Source organism: Sciurus vulgaris (genome assembly GCF_902686455.1).
Source record: "Sciurus vulgaris genome assembly, chromosome: 17".
Taxonomy (NCBI): domain Eukaryota; kingdom Metazoa; phylum Chordata; class Mammalia; order Rodentia; family Sciuridae; genus Sciurus; species Sciurus vulgaris.
The window spans coordinates 8683602-8705355 of NC_136478.1; the positions used below are offsets into that span (position 1 = coordinate 8683602).

A 21754-nucleotide genomic window follows, 5' to 3' on the forward strand; every position below is an offset into this window, starting at 1 on the left:
AGACTTGGGCACTGCACCCGAGACCACGAATAAGCTAGAAATGACAAGAGAGCGGACAGTCTGTCCATTCCAGACCAGTGCTCTTCCAGTGGCTTATTCTCCCCTGTCCACCAGTGGAGAGAAGCCCGAGTCCTGCTGTCCCTACGATGGAGCAGTTTCTGTCCACGGCTACAACGGGCTCAGAGGACAGCAACAAGCAAATGAAAGAAAGACTTCAGTGACCTGTCAACAGGAACCCCACATTTTACTACAGACCCTTTGACTATAATAAAATCGATAAAAATTTTAAAAAATAACACTTCAGATCGTAACAGCAAAGAGTTAAAAATAACATCATATTGTCTAGTGTTTGATGAAGCAGTGACACACAGTCACTCATTCATTTCCTAGAAGGTCATCTGGCCTCATAGAGCAGCTGCACTGAAAGGTCTTCATATGCTTTGACCCAGGATTTCTAGAAACATAGGCTGATAGGGAAGGACACCCTCACTGTAGGAGCCCCAATAAGAAATAAAAAAATTACATTGCTCCCATCTAACAATTCAAGACAGGTTAAATAATTTGACCTATGTGGCACAGGTACTGTTAAATTTTAAAAATTCAAATAAAAGAAACACATTTAGTGGCAGGTAAAACTGCCCACGACCCACCAAACGTGGAGAAAAGTAGATTTTAGAGAAGGATGTGCAAATATGTTCACGCCACACCGCGAGTGTCTCTGGGCACGAAGACAGAGAACGCAGGATCCGAGGGGACACGGTGGCGGCGTGTGGTTAATGTGCCCCTTATTCTGAGTTTCTGCATGTAATTTAACTTTTTTCCATCAGAGTTACATAGTGTTTTAAGATACGGAGAAAAAGAAACAGCTCTAAGTTTAAAAGAAAAAAGTTACCACTAGAGGCTCAACGTGGAATGGCCTTCCCCAGGTGCGACTCCTGGCTGTGGCCAGGGGACCCTGGATGGGCCACCCAGGGCTCTGGTCTCAGCACTGCATCTGCTGATGGTTATGTAAAACACAGTGAGCTCAATACAGCGCCTGAGAAGGTCTGATGTGTCAGGAGTGGGCTGCAGGGCAGGGGTCACTCAATTACAACCGTCGATCCTCCCACTGGGGTCAAGTCCCACCGCGCAGGGCACCCTGGGCAGACACTGCTCAGGCTTCCACATTCTCTCCCTGTGGGCCCAGGGACGTGGGGCAGCACTCCCCACCCCCACCCCAAGCTCACTGCATTTCTTGCGAACAGGAAGTGAGTGCGGAGACAGTCCCTCTTGCCAGGGACACACTCTGCTCTGAGCCTGGCACGCCCTTGAGGTTCCCTGACTGACCCCACTATGCGAAGCTGACCCATCATCAGACCTACCTCCCAGGCCAGGGCACCGAACCTCAGAGAAATGAAGTAACCTAGTTACTTCACTAGTTTCCCAGATAGGAATTCCTGCTGGTCTGACACCACAGCTCAAGTGTTTGGGGGTAGCTACACTAAGGATTTTGGAGACCCTTTCCTATGCTATGAGTTCTGTTAGGGGAGAGAGGAGAACAGAGAACCCACCTTCTCTCCTAAAGTTCAGGTGGGAAAGAACAATCAGGGCATGAGACCTGGGTGATTGTGGCCTGGGATCAGTCCCCCAAATCTGCCAGATATACATGGGAGATACCTGGGGAGCTTCTTAAAGTCCGAGTGCCAGAGCACACCCCTAAATAATCCCTTCCTCCCTCCCTCGCTTCCATCCATCTGTCCATCCCAGCCCCAGAACCATTACGCCAGAATGGCTGGGGGAGCAGCCAGGCATCAGTGTGTTGAAAGACCCCCAGCTGACCGTGCACGGCCGGGTGGGAAAGCATATGACAGTGTCCTGGGAGCCTGCAGGCCTGATGCGGGAAATCGAGGCCTTGCTGTCCTTTGTGGCTGGAGACAGTCCTCAGATGCGTTCCCAGAACCTGTAACTTGCCCACTTACCCATGGTGCACTCTGAGACCACCAGACGACTTTTCCTGTGTGTCTCTGGTTATCAACGACTATGTACTGTCAGCTCAAATCTTTTTCCTCATCAGGTGGTGACAGAGCTAGCTGTAAGAGCAGCTCAGGCTTAGAGGGTGAAATAAAGGAGTGGTTACCAACTGAGAGGACCCGCTGATGTCTTTCTGAATGATGAGGCCCTTAATAGACTCTTCCAAAACGAAGGAAAGAAAGCACCCACAGTACTGAAAGCAGCTCAGTGACAGCGCTTCAACTGAAAATATGCTCTTCCTTGGGGATTTTCACCAGGCGACACAGCACAGCAGGGCTGGGCTACTGCAAATGTTGACTCGAGTTTGCAGGCTGCCGAGAATTAGCTCCTCAACAACTTATTGGGGGTGTTGGTGGATGGTTCCCACGTCATTAAAATGTGATTTTCGTGTGGTTTAAGCACAGTTTCTCAACATGGCGATTACGCAGACCTAGAATTACAATGTGGCAGTGGAGCTGGTTAAGATGGGGATGCTTGAAAAATAAGCTCAACTCAGGGGCCGAGCTGGAAGCAGAATTCTAAGCCACAGAAACGTCAGTGCTTTTTCCAAGTCCCACGTAAATCAGGAGTTCTCTGAGAGTAACCCAACGTTAACACCGCCACGGCTTTGTGGCACGGATAGCCGTGTGGGTGGCCTCCACACGGCTCAAAGAACAGGCTGGATGGCTTGGGCTCAGAGGTGTCAGTCCCTGTCCACTCCGAGCAATGCCAGGCTGGAGTGGCCACATCAGGGCAGCCCTGGATTCTAGCAGACACGTTTTGTTTATTTGTTTTGGGGTACTGGACCACTGAGCCACATCCCCAGCCCTATTTTGCATTTTATTTAGAGACAGGGTCTCACCCTGTAACTTAGGGCCTTGCTTTTACTGAGGTTGGCTTTGAAATTGAGATCCTCCTGCCTCAGCCTCCTGAGTCACTGGGATTACGGGAATGCAACACTGCACCTGGCCAGACATGTTTTTATAGATTCCTAGAAGGGAAACTTTAACCGTATTTGCCTAAAATGGACTACTGTCTGATTATTTTAGAAGTTGTTCCCTAAGATCTGCAAACATTACTTCCATATAACTCAATTCGAGAACGTGAGTTGGCTGAGGACTGACACCTTAAAAGTGAAGTTCAGTTCACCAGAGGGAAGTAGGTCTTTCCACTGTTTCCTTCCCCCCTCCCTTCCACTTATCCACCTGCCCATCCATTCGTCCATCCATACGCTCTGCCCCAGCTGACTACAAGGCAGTGGATGTGACACCTGCAAAGGATGATGGTAATGATAACAACAATGACAACGCAAGCTAAGAATTAGTACGTGGCCCCTGGGCATCAAGGTAGCAAGCTTCATAAGTCTTATGTAGTCCTCTCAACAACCTCTATCGCCCATTTTCACTGATGAAGAAACTGAGGATCGCAAAGATTCTTTAAGAAACCTGCCAAGGTCACCATCTTGGTCGGTTGCAGTGCAGAGATTCAGAGCTAAGACCAAGATGAATTAGCCCAGGTTTCTGCTCCTTTGGGGCCGAGTCTAACATAGAAACACCAAGAGAAAAAAAAGCTCCCTGAGGTATTGCCTGTGGTGATCTGCTAGGCTGCTGAGGTTTTAAGAAGTGACTCGTCAGTTCCACGGTGGCGGAAAGACAGAAGCTCTGCAGAAGATGTGACATAAGGCTACCCCATGAGCAGGATGGACAGGGAGGAGGGGCCAGCACAAGCAAAGGCCCAGAGTCAGGATCCATACCCTGAAAGTATTTCTGTGAGGGGCAGAGTGTTAAGACCTGGGGTCAGGAGGGCACAGTCATGACTGACCCGGGGGGAAAGCGGCAGCTCTCAGCCAGTGTAACCAAGCAGTTCAGGTTGCAGGACGTGACACAGCAAGTCAGTGTCAGGGCTGGCTTTGCATTTGAGAGCAATCATGCTGGTGGTTCAGAGGTATAAACAGGAAAATGACCCCTGGCTGCCTTCTGTATACCTGATAAGCATCATTTTGAAGACAAGTAGGAACTAAGGGAAAATGAACACTGACGTTTTGAATAAATGTATAAAGACAGCTGTAAATGAGAGTAAGTAACTGCCATTTCTGCTTAAAGGGACTCCACAGAGAGAGGCCTTCCAGACTTTTGGAAGTAATAGTCTGAGAACCTTAATTGAGGGGTTACACCTCTCTTACATCAGGCTTGTTTAACCTACTTTATACATTTTTTGACAAATTTCTTTTCATGATAGAAAACTGGTTGTAAGCAACTTCTCCTCCAACCTTGAAGTGACCTTAATAATTGTCCCAGTAGGCAGTGGTTGTCAACCATTGTATTAATGGGACAGATCTCCTTCAGAGGCAATGTGTTATACATGCTGCATTTCTCAAATGAGATAGATCTTTCTGATTCTCCAAAGCACTGTCCAAGCTGAGCTCAGTGGCAGATTCTGGCTGATGTTCTAGCCCTAATGCTTATTGGCTAGATGACCTTAGTCAAGATCCTTTATCTCTTGAAGTCTCAATGTTTCGATCTATACAAGTGATTATCCAGTGTATTGGGCTGGACTATAGAACACTGCCGTTCTTCTGCCATTCCTGAGTCCATGCAGGGATGAGAGGGGACGGCACATGAGTGCTCAGCTGTGTGTGACACATGATAAATAGCTGGCAAATATCAGGAGCATCATCATCATCATCATTATATAGTTTCAACCTCCAGTTGGGGCTTTCCTGTCTCATTATTTAAACAGCCTCAGTCATCCTAGTTGACCTGCGTTCCCATACGGTGACACTTTCAAGAATTTAGCACGGCACACTGCTACTCAAATTCTTCATCTCTTCTCAGCTGTTAAGGATCCCAGGGTATTTTCTTTAGAGAACTGAAATAAACACTGTATACATTAGCTACATGTACTTAAGTATCTTGATCGAGCCTAAAATAATCCATTTTCTAGAAAAATGGCAAGCACTTCTCATGACGAGATAGGATGTTACTAAAATCAGCTGCATTTCAAGGGATGATGTGGGCTGTAGTCCAGCAGGCGGTAGACCACAGCACCAGGCTAGAGCCCAAGTCCAACCCACCTCCTGTTGTTGTGACTCAAGTTCCAACCCACTTCCTGTTTTTGTAAATAAAGTTTTATTGGAACACAGCCATAACCAGTCATATACACATTGTCTGAGGCCACTTTGGCACCACCATGATCTCAATCCACAAAGCACTCCGTGGCAGTCAATAAGTTGAGAAAGAGACCACTGGCCTCATAAATATAAAAATCTGTACTGATTCTTTACAGAAAAACTTTGCTAAACCATGTCTAGTCTGGAGCTTTCAGTGCGCCTTTACATCATTTGCTAGGTGTAAAGACATAACATCAGCTTATACAAGTACTGATGGATGATCAGGTGTGGGGAAAAGAAGCCCCAGGGAAGCTGCACCAACGCTCCAGAGTTTGGTTTCCATTCCGCCCAGTTTGGACTATTTTTCGTGTGTGTCTTTAGTTAACATGCACTCTTTTGGTTTCATAAGACCTGATAAGAATAGCTACAATTAACTTTTATTGAGAAATAAAAAATGCTTCTTTTACAAATGTCACTGTAATTGATTGACACACATTTTCATTTATTCCTTAGCAGTGATACTTTTTTAGCAGCAGCAAAAAGGTGTACTAAAAGTTTTTTTCTGATGAATTTAATTGCAAAGTGACTTCTAGTTAATAATAATTTTTCTCCAACAAAAATATGCTTTTGAAAGACTGGTATCATATAAAGCTATCAAAAAGTTCTTAAGCAGGTCAGGCATGGTGGTGCATGCCTATACTCCCAGCGACTTAGGAAACTGAGACAGGAGAATTGTGAGTTCAAAACCAGCCTCAGCAACTTAATGACACCCTAAGCAACTAGTGAGACCCTGTCTCAAAATAAAAAGGGGTGGGGATGTGGCTCAGAGGTTAAATGCCCCTGGGTTCAGTCTCCAGTACAAAAAAAAAAAAAAAAATGTTCTTTAGCAGCGTGACTCTTGGGAGAGACAGAAGTAAGGCACCAGCACAGCAAGAAAGGGGATGGTTGAATTTCATGCTTAGCACAGTCCCTGGCACTGCTGTAAGTGCTGAGTAAGTAATGGAGTGAGGAGAACCATTTTTAAAAGGTGAGAGGAAGGTGGCACAGGGCACACTGCGGTGTGCCAGGAACACAGACAGTATGTCCCTCTGCACCTCACTTATCCGAAGCAGGTTGCTCTTCAGGCAACTCGGACGCTCTGAAAAACATGCCTAAAGCCAAGGGACACAGAGTCATGCCAGAGAACATGGAATCAAGCCATCTGCTCTGAGCAGAATGGCGAGGCATCCCTCAGGTTCATGGCTGGGGTCAATTGCAAAGGGAAGTGGGGAATAAGAAACCAGTGCACACCAACAGCCTCGTGTGTGGTTCACTGAGGTGCACCTGGTTGCCTCGTGCAAAACACTCATCTCCCTAGCAACACTATGAAGCACAGGTGAGCATCCACTTTCTGTAGACTGGGAAAGTAAGGCCCACGGATGCTAAGAAGTTTGCTCAGGGCCTCGCCACACAGCTAGTAAGTGGTAGAGCTGGAATTTAAAACTAAGTTTAGCTGATCCCCCAAACCTGGGTCATTTCCACAATGCCAGGGGTGGTGGATTGCTGGGCTGGGGTTCACATACTACCACCCTTGACAAACCTGGCCTACTGTTTTGTAAATAAAGTTTTATTGGAACACGGCAACCATTGACACATCCTCTATGGCTGCCTTCATGCTACAATGGCAGCACTGGCCAGTAGCAATAGAGATCTCGTGGCCTCTAACACCGTACTCCCTGGATCCTTACAGAGAAGATTACTGATCCCCGTTTTACACTGCGCTTCTTTGAGTTAGTATTCTTTTTTTTTTTTTTTTTTTTTTTTTTTTTTTGTCATTCTATTGTCTGCATGTTTTTTAAAAAAAAATTTTTTAGTTGTTAATGGACCTTTTTTATTTTTATTTATTTATATGTGGTACTGAGAATCAAACCCAGTGCCTCACATATGCTACGCAAGAGCTTTACCACTGAGCCACAACCCCAGCCTGAGTACTCTTGTTTAATAAAGGGTGAGAAGGTATAATCCACTTTAGAAAAAGCTTCTAAAGAATTACACAGGGGCTGGGGTTATAGCTCAGTGGTAGAGCACTTGCCTAGCATGTGCGAGTCACTGGGCTTGATTCTCAGCACTACACGTAAATAAATAAAATAAAGATCCATCAACAACTAAAAAAATACTTTTTTAAAAAAGGAATTACATAGACTTAATACCTAAAGAGTTAAATATCAAAAGGTAAAACATTTGCTTATGAGGAAATGCTGCCCCTGATGTCTCCTGAAACAATAAACAACTCACAATGTGATTTACTTTTCAGTGCCTTAAGATCGAAAATGTATGGGATGGAAAAAAATTAACTTGCAAACTTCCTAAAAAAGGGAAAAAAAAAATCATAATGAAGATCTAGATTTAGAGCATTCATTACAGTTAAAATCTGACTTTGTTTTCTCTTCTCTCTGTTTCATACTGTGTAGAACAGCAAAGCAACATGATCCCCTGTTAGGCAAACCAAAACAGATTTCTCATTTGAGTGAAGAATGATGTAGATACGTTGGCTTGCACATTATTCTTAAAATTGAGCAAGGGAGAAAAAGAAAGATTGTGTAATTCACACATTGGTCTTTAGAGTAATTTATCCCTCAAAATTTGGAATTGATTTAGAGTTCACCCGCTTCTATAAATGGATAAGAGACAGAAAGCATGGGAATATGAATCCAAGAATACTGTATCTGGGATTACTATGTTCAAGTTGTGAAAGTAATTTAGTAGAAAGTGAAAATAAATAACTTTGTTGAAGATTTTTCTCCTTCACTGCTTTAAAAAGTCAAAGAGAGAAAACCTTTACCTTTTTTAAAAATAGTATTCTAGATGATCTTCTAAGTGAAATGAAGCTTCATTTATTTAAATTATACTAAATACAGAAAGTTAAGAAGAGAAATAAACCCACAATCAAAAATCAAGTTCCAGAAACCTTCAGTATGGCACACTTACTTTAACACCAGCTCCTCTCAATTCCAATTAATTTTCAAGGTAGAACAAAACACTTGGTCAATAATAAAAGTACTGGCTGACAATAGGGATTCAAGCAATGAACACCCCATGATCTTTGCCATTCCCAATATTTAAAAGTCCAGGAATTGGATCCAGGTGTCCACTTTGGGGGAGATCTGTAGAACTCAAACTATAACCCATTTTTTAAGAAGAAATATTTATGGAATACCAATTCTCAAAGCTGTGGAGCTGTTCCAGGGCTTATTCAAACTGTGAACTTCCCAGTAAACAAAGGAGCTACAACTAAAGAGGAACTGCACAAAATCATCCCAAGAAACACGCCACTGCTTCCCAGCCTCCGGCAGAACATCCTGATCATCGGCCTGAGTGACTAGAAGGGGTCCCAGCTCTTCACACTCTGATAGATGCTTCTGCCAGTCAGGCAGGGTAGAGCCTGGCTCCTCTCCAGAATCACTGTTTAAACAAAAACATCCTTCACAACTCAGTTTTGTGGGGACTTACCACAAACTTTGGGGTGGAACTTTCCAGTAATGCCCAAAATAATTGGATCTGAGACACATTGGCTCACCACCACTACCACTGACTCTGGGGAGAACTGTCTAGAAGCAGGCTGAGGCTCCTGGGCTGACCACCCAGGAGGAGGAGTGGAGAAGAACAGAATAAATGTACGGGAAGGGAAGTGGGCAAAGCAAGCCGGGGGTGGGCAGAGGAGCAACAGGGAGGTCATGCTGGGCCTTAAGGAAACTGGCTTCCACATCCAGGCACGTGTCCTCCAGGTGGGATACAGCAAGCCCCCACCAAACCTAAGCATGAGGCCCCTTAGCTCCTAGGGCTAGCTACCTGCCACAGGAAAAAGAGTGGAAAGAACACCTTACTTGACGCCACAGGACGCAATCCTCAGGTGCCTCCTGTGGCTGCATTTAAAATAGGTTGCATTTAAACATTAAAAAAAAAAAAAAAAAAAAAAAAAAAAAAAAAAAAAAGGAGAGTACCTAGAAATTAAAATGCCTTGACCTCATTTGAATCCTGATGAGAACAAACTGGGAGAGATGAAGGGAAGAATGGAGGAAGTGGAGGAGGGGGACAGAGAACAAATAGTTAATAATTATTTTAAGCCATAAAACATGGGGATAACTTGTTACTCAGCAATACATAACCAATGCAGAAATCCACACTGGAAAACACAGAGCCAAGTGTGAGAAGTAACACAAAGACCTACGAATTCTGGATTCAGACAGATTTGGGTTCGAATTCTGGATCTGTCACTTGCTAAACTTGGGGAAGGTGGCCTGACCTCCCGGCTCTTTGACCTTTTAATTGGTAAAATAGGGCTAATGAGGACAATGTCTGGAGATATCCTGCGACATCCAAGAGAGAGCACACATGAGTGCTCACCCCAAAGCCTGCACAGAATCGAGAGAGCTGGCTGGCAGGGCTGGTTCAGGTAGTCTCATGAGCAAGGCTCGCTCTGAAAGAGCCTCCTCCTCCTCCCACCCTGTAAGAGGAAGGTCCCGGGAAGGCAGCTGGAAGGTGGCTGCAGGGTAAGAGGCTGCGTTTGCTACCACATATGCACATGGCGTCTGTTCCTCTTTCAGCCTGAGACTCAGGAGATGCTGCCTGTCCCTGCTTGGGCCGGAGCGTGCACAGAGGCGTCCGCACAGGAACCCAGCCCGAGGAAGCTCCAGCTTGTTCACACAGCTCTGAAATGGGATATCCAGTGGGGGCGTCCATGTGGAATGGAAATTTAAGGATGTTTCCTCTCTTCAGTCCAACGGCACAGAAGAGATTGGTTCTGAGCTGGCAGGCTTGCTTTCATTTGTCATTATGTTTCACACGCAAGGAAATTTTAATGTCTAAAGATGGGAGGCGATGATAAGAATGGAGTTACACATGTTTTTCTGGCAGCCCAGTCACCAGCACTTAAATTCACTTCTGACAGTTCTCAGAATCTAAAGACCTGCGTGTACTAAACTGTCATCTGCCTATCCGGGAGAGATTTCACGTTGGCAGGATTTCAAAAGTCAAAGCGCTCACTTTTGTATGCATATTTTCGCCACCACAATATTCCTCTAAGCCTTGTACAATCCTGTCCTCTCAAGAGACAGATACGGAGTGTTCCAAAGGAAAAACCACCCTTGTTCCCGAACCTACGAATGGAGAAAGTCAAAGTCATTTACTAAACTCTAGGATGAGAGCAAAATGGTTGATAGCCCCCTCCAAGAGCTCTGGCTCCGTGATTACAAAAGGCACTTAATTTGCTGATTTCCAAACAACTTAATGGTTAAAAACTAATGGTCCCGTTAAGATGTGGAAGAAGATCCTATTATGTAACAGTTGGCTGTTTTCGCAAAGCTGCTCTGCAGTGTGGGCTGATGCAGGACTGGAGGGAGCTGATCAGGGCAGTGAATGCCAGCCCTGGCTGGCGTGTGGGAGAGAGGAGAGTCCTGCTGGGCCCAAACCCTGCATGGGCCCCAACCGCCAGCACCCCTGGGACAATCATTCATTTTCCGAGTCTCAGTATCCAGTATCCGTCCTATTTAAAATGAAAAACAGCGCCACACGGTGGTCAAGAGTGAAGCCTGGTGCAATGGACCACGTGGACCCTCAGTCCCTCTACTTAACCCTGGGCCTCTGAATCGCTTATCCTTTCTGGCTTCACTTTCCTCGTGTGTACAATGGAGACAGTCACACCTTGCCCCCAAAGGACTGCTTTGAAAACCAAACCAGAAAAATGCATGCAAAACCTTCGTAGTGTGTGGCCCATAATAAGCCCCCAGGACACGAGCTGGTACTTCTGCTGCAGCACTTGTGAGAATTATTCCCTCCGAAACAACCACAGACATGTGCGATTGAGGAGTCGGCCCTTGGCAATGAAGTGCTGCCTGCTGACAACGGAGATTACGGCTTGTTTGCGGCTAACTTGGCTTCCAGTGGCCGCCGCTCTCTTCCTGGAGCCCAGGAGAGCGCCTGGGGCTTTGGAGGCGCTCACAAGTAGACAAATGAATGGGGAAGACTAAATGAACACGTCTTGAACCCCGCTGCTGTCCCCATTCTGGGCGGCTTTTCACATCACTTTGGCAAAGGGTGGCTACCACTTGCCAAGCACCGCACAGGCGCACAGGAGACCCCACTCAGATCCACTGATTGGCTGCAGGCTGTCACCTGCCCGTGCTTGGGAAGGCAGTGCCTGCACTTGGAGAGGGGACGACTCTCTCAACAAACCCCAACTCCACATAGTATCTAGAGCTCAAGGCTCAGGCCACTTGCTCACTCTGAAAAGAGTCACAAAGAACAAACTTTGTGACAGTCTAAAAGATGGAGACAGACAGAGAGAGAGAGAGACAGGAGAGCCAGGCGGAGTCAGCCCTTCTGAGTACCATTTGCTGATCTGGTCTCCGACCCCTTCCTTCACACCCTTCAGCTGCCTGGAGAACGAATGTCCCCAACAGAACCCAAACCACGGCCAGCTTGTCATGTATGACAACTCTGTGTCTAGTCCTGCTGGTGTGACCCCTGGCCCCATCTGCACTACGATTAACTTAACCCTCATATTTCCATCTTCTCACTGAAAATAAACTAAGTTATTTATTAATGCAATCTGAACTACTACCATAAAAGAGAAATCAGTATTGCTGGCCCTATATGAGTCAACCATAAAAATAAACATTTGGAATAAAAATATTTTCATTAAAATGTACTGAGTCACTATCACTTTCCTTAACTGGGGTCTGAGTGTCTGTCTTTTCCTCCCTTCCTCCCCGCTCCCACCTTCCTTACCTCCCTTTCTCCTCTCTCACCCCTCCCTTTACCTCTCCCTCTCTCTCTCTCTCTCTCCTCTGCAGGAAAAGGAAGTCAGCCTGTGAAGGCATCAAAAATATGTGAGCCCATAACTAGGACTTTCTCCTTCAGGCATTCTGAAAGACGGAAAAGGAATGAAAATTAAAAACAGGAGTAAGTTTCTCCGTATTTGAGTCTGTGTGTTTGGAGCCACATCCATGCACCACATCAAATCATGGAAGGCCTGCAAAATATACATCCCTCTGCTGCTCGATTTCCAGCACACTGCAGTCCTGGGTAACTGAGGTTACTTGCTCCTGAATGCAATTAAAATATTTTTCTCCCTCGATTCCGAGGCGCTCTGGAAAGATGTCTGTGGCCAGGGTGCATCTCACAATGGTCCAGCTTTTAACTGGCCACTTCACTAGTGTGCTTTAAGAGTGTCTTTTCCTTTTTTATCTGGGAAGCTGTTATTAGATTGATGACACGTCTCATAATGAGGGTGACTGAGAGTCAAGAAAATATGGGACACCTCAACAGGGCCAATATAAATGAGCCTCCTGTTTGGACGCCAAGACGACACCACAGTGTTCTCCCAATTGTGTTCATCTGATAAAGACATTACAATAGCCAGGAATTATGATCTATAACCCTCCGCTGGAACACTCACATGTTCTTGGCCTTGAACGCTTCAGCAAAATGCTGCACGCTGCGGAGCAGAGCGAGGTCCAGGGTCATTGCTTCTACCTTGGCTTTGTGCTGGAATGAGAGAAAATAAAAAGAAATGATAAATAACAGCAAGTTTAGTTCATGGTATCAAGTTACAGTAAATGTGTTATGGAACATGTCGGAATTCCCCTGTTTAATATTAGACGCCCAGAGAGAATATAAATCATTGGAATGAATGGAAGAACAAGGCTTTTACTGCCAAGTTCAGAGAACATGTGAGGCTGGGACTCTGCTAAATCTACAGGCTACGGATGCACTGGGCCTCCCTCTGCACATGCAGGCAGGCAGGGAGCAGGCTCCTGGCTCACATTAACTCCTCCCAATCTGCATTATGAAAAGCTCCAAGGAGAGGGAGACCCAGGACCAAGCTTGGCTCAGGCAGGGATGCACTGGATGACATTTTAACCTTGAAAATTACCTTCTAAGTACTAAGATGTTTCCAGTAAGGCTGTTCCAAAAATTAAAGGGAACTCACTTATAGATAGGACCAAAGCAGGCAAGACTCCTGTATTCCAGTGGACTCTGACTAACCTAGATCCCAAGAGAAGACTGGCTGAGCAACACAGAACACGCGCTACAGGCCGCAGGGCACTTTTTAAGTAACGATGCTGACGATAGCTATTGTTTACTCAGAGCCTGCCATGGGCTGGGCGTTTGCACACATCTCACTTAATCCTCCAAATGACTGAATGATGTGCAATATGTTCCCCATTTTTATAGGGTGGCCTCTTTCAAGAGATCACAGAGCCCAAAAGCCCAAGTTCCCTTCAGGCAAGAAGCCGGGACTGGAGAGGTCAGGAACGAACACAGTCACCTTCCACTGGAAAGAGTCCTCTTGGCACAATTCTGGAAGGACAGATCTCAGGGCTGCCCATCTGACTTGCCTTGTTAGTTTATGGGGTGCTTCGGACTGTTAGGTCTGGAAGGACTTTGGAGTTTGGCATTAAATACAATTACTCCTTAGATCCAGCTCCTCCAAAAGACATAAAGCCAGGATGCCAAGGCCATCTGCCTGTTCAGGTAAGAGCCCCATGAAACCAATGGTCAAATCGGGAATTTCAGTCCAGACTGTGATGCTTGAGCAAGTCCAGGGAGAATAACTAACTGGATACCCTCAGGCTATGGAACAATGTGAACAGCACTGTGAGGACATCCCCATGCTGACGTCCTACTCGGGAGGGGTGCTCGCTGTGCTGAGTGTTTAGTGTATCTGCAGCCAGTTTATCTTGGCTGACTAAGTCCTGGGCTCTAACCCAAGTCCTAAGCTTTCAAAAATCCACATCGGGCAGTGGCAACTGGAGGGCACACCAACTGTGGACCACTGAACACTGCTGAACCTCAGTTTCCTCACTTGTAAGAGACAAACGGTAATATCTGTTCAGAGATGTGGGCAAAGTGCTGAGCTCACATCCTGTCTAGAAGACAGAAGATATTTAATAAATTTAACTAGGAGGAGCAAAGACATCGACTATGCCAAATCCTGTCCTAATGTCACCTGGTCATCAGTGGAGATTTGGTGGGCTGCAGGGTCATGGAGGAAATGATGTTAATGATGTCCAACGATCCTCCCTGCAGACCACACCAGACCAGGCCACTGACCGACTGTCAGATCCTGGAGGATCCAGGTCACGTCTGCTAACAGAGTCCAATGGTAGGGATAGGGATATAAAGCGACTGAGTGATTTCCCCAAATCCCAGCAGCATCTCGGTGCCAAAGGCAAGACTGACCAGCAAAGATGCAAATTCCTGGGCTTGGTGCAAAGGTGGCAGATGCTCAGATGTGCAGACTTCAAAGGAAGCAGAGAAGCATCGACCTAATCAAGGAAAAGAGGACGTGCCAACACAGGGGTGGCATCAGAGTTTCCTAAGGTCAGAGTAATAAAGCTGAGAACTGGAGGGTCCTGCAGGGTGAGGCCACAACCCCACCCTACAGAGAAGGAAATGGACATCTGAACTCTTGATGGCACTGAGTGAGGTCGCACTCCCTGTAAAGAGCTTGGGTCTCCAGATGAAGAGCAAAACCCCACATTCTTTCTGTCTGAGTAACCAATATTTACCTAACTGATGACTAAAAATCAAAGAAGCATGAGATTTTTATATTCAATGGCTTATTTTTTTGACCCCACAGAGATTCATGTGCCTCACAAACACTTAACTACTTGATCTGACATTCAAAGTTAGCAAGCAAAGTGACCTTTCACCCCAGCCTCCTCTTTCACCTCCTCTGTTCTCCGGATCACTTCCCTGGGAGCAAGACAGCCAGAATCTTACAGAAATTTCACTGCATCACACATTTGCAATGCTGTGGAGTCGGTGATAGACTGTCCCTCTTTGCCAATGCACGCCACTTAGTACAAAAAAAAATGCATGTACTTATTGCCCCCATAGAAGAGGAACAAAGTTCCCAGAGGATGACCCCAAAGCAACATTCCAAAGAAAGCAAAGCCATTACCCAGGGGCCACACATTCCTCTAGTACATAACCTCCTCTGGCTAGGTTGTCCCTGGCTTCCCCCAGCTCCAAAATAAAGCACAGAGCTGCCACTACCAATCAGAACAAAATCAGAACTTACACATCCAGGGGGAACAAGGGGTCACCAGCCATTGAGTAGTTCAACAGACTAAGCCACAGGCTGTGGGTTACGAGGCTCATGGGGAGAGTGGTTCAGGCACATGCTACTACTCAGGTAATTCTTCTGCCCTGGATATCAGGTTTCTTGTTTCTGCTACGGGCCCTCAGAAACGCAGAGAAACTGAGCAGTATAGCACGTCGGGCTGGGGACAAATGGGGCTCTCAGAATTAGGGCATGTGTGTGTTTATGTGTGCCATGTGGGGCTGCTCCTCTGATAGTCCAACAAACTTAGCAGCTTTCTAGAAATGTCTGCCTCTGTACCTGCTCTGAATGGGAATGGAGGGGCTCGGTCACCACAAACAGATCCATTTTTCAATGGCAAAATGCTGGCTGTTAGGTAAGGACAGGAGACCCAATTTGCCAACGTGAGATTTCCTGCCAACGGTGCTAGTGAATCTGACAGGCCAAGATTCACTGTCTTGGTTTAACTCATGGATTTGCTGGTTCATTTGCAACTAATGATAAATTCATAAGAAGAGGCCAAATTGGCACAAAAAAGTGTTCATGTACCCATTATCCAGTGTCCCTAACAGTGACATCTTACCTTTTACTGTGTTTCTTTGTATCTCAGGATCAGTAGCAGGTACATCATCAAAACTTGAAAATTGACATTGGCACAAGACAATGTGTTAGACCACTCTCATTACTAGGTTTCCACCAGTGTGGGGATGTATTCTTTTTCCTTCCCTTGTTTGGACTATCTTTGTGCACAATTCTGTGACATTCTGTCATGGGTATAGATTAGTATAACCATTCATTCACACATTCCACGTACAGAACTGCTCTATCACCACCAAAAAACCCAGGTCTCTCATTAACAGGAGTTCAAATTAGCACGTGCAATCTGCAACATGAAAAGTTCACATTTTGTTTGGCCAGAGCTGGCCCTCTGGGTCAGCAAAACGAACACATAAAACCCCTCTGTAGCTTGGAAAGGTCAACAAGATGTGATCCAAACTCCTTAGCATGGTGAGGAAGATCTTCTGTATCAATCAGGATGTGCTTCAGTAAGGAGCAGCCCCCAAATCTCCATGCCTTGACTTACTGATACTTAGGAATTCAGATGCTACTACCCATCATTTTAGAGCAAAACCTCACAGGTGGCTTCTAATGCATAAAGCATCAGACAGCGTCCCAGCAGCTCAGAAGCCCACCTGCCCCTAGACTCTCCAGAAAGACACTGCTGAGTGACCACAAACTTCTCCCACTTCCCTGGGACATAAGGGCACGTGATGGTGGCACTGTTGGCTGACACCTGCGATAGGCCAAGTCTTTTTCATCTGATCTTTATTAAATTATGAAACTCCTCTCAGTGATTCCAGAGTTTATAAAAGCAGATTCAAAGGGGTTGCTTGTTGTTGTCATGCAACAGTGAGCCTTAGTATCATTTTATGACTATAAATTAGCCACGTGCGACTCAGATGTGATTCTGCCTAAAACCAAAGGAGCCATATGGGGCGTATGCAGTATTTAACCAAGATGTAGGGAGCCAGGCTGACCTGGGGCCACAGTGCAGCTGGTGCATGACTCTGACAATACCAGGTCAAGGAAGCTCTGGGCCTTAGCTACCTACATAGAGAATGGGCGTAACAGTAGGAGTCTCCCACGGTAACATTAAAGATCAGACATAATGTATTTAAGGTATGGTGCACAGAAGAGGACTCAGTAATTGCTTAATATTTTCATAGCCACTGCTAAAATGTAATGTTCATTGTTTTTCAATAATAATGCATATAAGGAATTGCAGATCTCCCTGGCTAATTTTACAAAATTAACATACCTAGCTCAGAGAAGGTTCCAACAGCACCTCTGAGGAGGATGGTATGTGATCCCAAAGCAGGAGGAAGGAAGCTTACTGAATCCCCTTATTCCCAAATTCAATGAGTGTTTTGAACCCCAAAGGTGTCGAGTAAGGCCCTGGGCTCAGGCCAGGCTGCTGGGGTCTGGGGCCGTTCCCGCACTTGCCAGCTGGACAAGTCGATTTTCCTCAGGTTAAAACTCAGGTTTTCCCTCCATAAAATGGGAATAATCCTAGCGGCTGCCTTACCTGGAAATGAACTAATGCGTGGGCACTAGGAGCAGCACCCGGCCCCTGAGAGGTAGTCTGTATGTAGCTCCATGCCACTGTCATGTGAGCTCAGCGTCACCATCCATATGCACATGGATGGCTTCACTCTTCAAAGGCGGACGGGGCACAGCTGGCCAGTGGGGAGCCATCTCAGAACATGGCAGGCGAGTCCACACCCAGAGCAAGCACCTGAGGCAGACGGTCACTCTCACACACCCTCTCGCAGACGGAAAGGCTGAGGTTCAGAAAGCTTTTGCCAGATGATAACTGGTAGAGCCATACTTCAAACACCCATGACTTCACTCACCATTCTGGGTCCCACCGCGCTCCTCGTGCCCACCGCCCCTCCTGGCCTCTAGAGACTTCAGGGCAGCTAAGGCCTATTCCAGGGAAACCACCAGATCTGCAGCCTCATGCAGAGGGCAGCCTGCTGTCCGCTCCTGCTCACTGATAAGGGGCACGACTTTCCCGAGAGCACGCTCATCCTTCCATGCAGTCACTAACCTGCCTGGGGAGAGAAGCGCACCCCCCAGGCCCAGCTCCTTCACCTGGTTTAATTCCCAGGACAGCCACACGGCTGAGCAGACATCTCAGGCAATTAGTCCACTCAACAACAGGAGGTCAGAAAAGGGTACGATGCCGTAAAAAGAGACCTTCTGGTAACATGATAGAAATAATTCCACAGATCAGATCTATTTCTTAAAAAAGTCCCCATCATTACCTGAAGTCTTCATTCATTATAAATCGCTTGTGACTCAGTTGTGTGTATGGACGCATCATTTCCACTATCCCAAATCTCAGGATGGACCCAGGTATCCGGTCTGGAAACCAAGTCACTGGGTGTGACGGAGGATGCCGAGTGAACTCACAGGGCACATTTGGACTCACTCTCGTCCAGCTCAGGGGCCCGGCATTCTCCACGGGGCTCAGCCAGGATCCCTGCACACACCCGGTCGGTTGAGAGGTATGCAGGAGCAGCTCTCTGTTACCGTGTGTCAAAAGTGTCATCACCAAGAGGCTCAGAGAGGAACACATCTGTATGTACAGAGGCTGGAGGCAGGAGGATGGAGAAACCCAGAGGCACTGCGTGAGCCCACAGTTCAGCCTCCAAAAGAACCCCAGGAAATTCCCTCACCGCCTTTAGGGTCTCCACATCCACACTGCAGGGCAAGACTTACCATTCCCTGGGAATCAGCAATTCTGTAGTGCTGCCTCAAGGGGCCCACCTGTGGAGCTGATGGCTGTGCACCCAACTCTCACCCCTATCGCAGAGGATCCCCGCAACAGAAACCCCTAATTACACATGTTCAGTGATAATAAAAGCAGCAAAAACAATGAGCACCAAAATCAGGCTTGGTACTGTTTTTCCTCTAACAATAATCTGAAAAATCTTTTGAAATATGTACAATTTTCCCCCATTTTACACATGAGAAAACAGAGGCTGAGAGAATTTGAAGTGACAGATGGGGGGAAGACCCAGGTTTGCAACTGAGATGTGAGCAGTTCCCAAGATGGTATCATCATGGAAATGCCAAACCAGGCTGTACCCTGTCCTCACGTTCTCCAACACACAGCCAAGAAGCTGCAAAGAAATTAACACCATCTATATATTCTTATTTGTGTCCATTTTATATCATATTTATTTTATACACTTAGAATTTACAAGAGAAGTGTTAGTGCTAAAAGAAAAAATAGAACCCTGGCAATAATCTACATCCAGAGCTTATTGCTAACGGCATCCCGCAAATTCTAATCCAATGGGCCCTAACTGCATTATGCTGATGTGTCTCCTCCACTTCACACACTCAGAGTCCCGATTTTACATTCTGAAACCTTAAATAGGAGTTGTCACATTTACAACAGCAAGAGACGCTGGTGCCGAGCACATTATTGACATGACGTTATTCACTGAACTATAATAGAGATCTAACTAAACTGGCTTAATAATTCATCAATATCCTATGTGGGACTTCATAACACTAATTTCTTCAGTTTTACTTAAGCGATGTTAATGGTGGCACAAGATGGCGAGTCTTCGCTGGGAAATGCTGAGGAGATAGAAGCTGGCGTTGATTTGTGATTCTTGTAGCTCTTGGTGGAAAGAACCCGGGAGAGCATCAGGCACCAGCCTCTCGGGGAGTCTTCCCAAGCCTGGCCGAGCGTGACGATCAGAGGTGTGCACTGATAAATGCTTTTTCTGATAGGATATCGAGGAAAGAGAAGGGTTTGAGAGTCTCTTTTTTTTTTTTTTGCAGTGCTGCGGATTGAACCCAGGGCCCTGTGTGTGCTTACGAGGCACACACCTACCACCTGAGCCATATCCCCAGTCCCACATTTCACTTCTAATAAGAAAATGCTCTCAGAGAAGCCTGCCCGTTTTGAAGTTGGGAACCATACCAAAATGATGCTTGGCAAAGTCCCAGACTTTCCTCTAAGTCTTGAAGGCCAGGGGAGGTCTCTCATTCCCATCCTTAAAATCCACCATGAAGCATCAGCGCTCACTCCTGGGCCCCCCATGCCACACCTCCCTCTGCCAAAACACACAAACATCCCTGCTAAGGAAATCAGGACAACTCTTTCTTTATTATGTACAAGCCAAAAATTTTGCTTTGTGTTGCTGGAACCCAATTTATAAAATAACTGTATCAATATCTATAGGTAATTGTGAGGCTGTTGAAGGAGAAATTACATCGGATAACAGCTTATTTAATTTGGTATGTGAGTTAGGAGCCATGTAAAGCAAAACCATTAAAAATGCTTAGACGGTAATTGGCCATATTTTGCACTCTGGATAAAAAATGCTTATCTTGCCAGAAACTAACAGGAGAGTGAAAATATTCCGAAACCTTCCAATTTTCCTCTATGCAATGTATTCACGTTGCAGCTTAAAAACAGTTTAAAGGACAGTGAATGGCAGGGGAGTTTGGCAGTCAACACGACTGTGCGTTTATGCCTTGCTATTGAAGGAAGAGCCTTTCTTCATGGTGAATTTTTCATTCTAATGTAAGTGATGATTTACGTTAACTATAGGTAAAGCATGGTTACATTTTCCTGAAGGATTGCAGGCAAGTAGAGCAGTACAATAAGTTGAAGCGTAAAAGCTTTCTCTGTCATAATATTTATTATAATGGCATATAAAATAGCTGAAATAAATAATAGATGACGAAAGGTAAATTCATATGATAAAGAATCCTTCAGCATACACCATTACTTTTGACTGTTCTCGTTTTATACACAGTTGAGGACTCTTAATAAACATGCCCTATATCTTATGTAAGTACTGGAAACATCAGAGATGTGCTTAAAAGCGACATACAGGACAACAGCTAATTTACTGCATAATTACAGTCTTGACTGGAAGGGTCTATATATTTTGCATATTTAATAGCTGCAATCTTAATGAAACTTGTTAAGCATCGGAACCCCCTCCATTCCTACATTGGGGAAGTTGCTGATAAAAGGAAAAAAAAAAATCAGTGCTGAGCCCCCAGAACCAGAAAGATGCCCATCTCCAAACAGATCCGGGGCTGGTGATTTTCTGGTGGCAGCTCAATAGTGGTTGAGTTGAATATAAAGAGAAAATCAAGACATGTCTGCTCCTCTCTAAAGGACTGTGTGCCCCACCTGGAGGACTTGGAAAGCTGGAAAGATCCTCAAAGGCAGGGATTCATCGCAGCCCTTGGAGAGGAGAGAACCATACACTGGCCACACCACGTGAGCCAAGTCAATCTGCGGGGTTTGCAGCCAGGGCCACTGTACGCCCAGCGGACACCCAACAGTGTCTGCGGTATTCCTGGCCATCACGATTTGTCAGAGGCAGGCACTGGCATCAAGCATTCCTGGGCCCCAGTATCCACAGCGCTGAGGCTACTGTGTGGGTTTGGCGAGAGGAACCTGGATTCATCCGAGGTGATCTTCAGCTACTTAAACTTACCTTCAGAGTTAAAGATAAAACTAGTTAATTGAAGAAAGTACAAATAATGCAGCAGTAGATAATATATAAAGTCCCAATGTCTCCCAAGTCCCACTGTCCCCAGGAACAGCAGGGCAATGATTCCATTCCACAATACATGTTCTACACATGAACGCACTGGGCAACTGTTCCTGCACTGCTGTGGCTCATGCGGGGCACAAGCAGGCTTTTCTAATTGGCTGTGTGTAAACAGAGCTCCCCTCCAGTTCTGCTCCACCACTATGTCCAGCCCTTTGTCAGAGTGTCCAATCAATAGTAAAAACTGCTCCCGCATCCTTCACTGGCTTTATAATACTTTTAGTTGAATTCTTTTTTTTAAATATGCTTACTTGTTCTAATTTGTTGTACATAACAGTAGAATTCACTTACACATTTCAATAAATCATACATAAATGTATAAATGGAGTGTAAATTTCTGATACATAAATGGAGTATAATTTCTCATTTTTCTGATTATACATATTGCGGGATCACCTCAGCCATGCAGTC

The 21754-nt window shown here is 45.8% G+C and overlaps 1 protein-coding gene across 5 annotated transcripts in view; it reads right to left on the reverse strand.

The window, feature by feature from the left end:
- WWOX (WW domain containing oxidoreductase) overlaps positions 1-21754 on the reverse strand; it is a 910606-nt gene that overhangs the window by 664511 nt on the left and 224341 nt on the right. For all 5 annotated transcript variants that reach the window (XM_079116956.1, XM_079116953.1, XM_079116957.1 and 2 more), the window contains one exon: positions 12534-12622. In XM_079116956.1, the coding sequence (XP_078973082.1) occupies positions 12534-12622 (89 nt within the window). The remainder of the gene's footprint in view (positions 1-12533; positions 12623-21754) is intronic.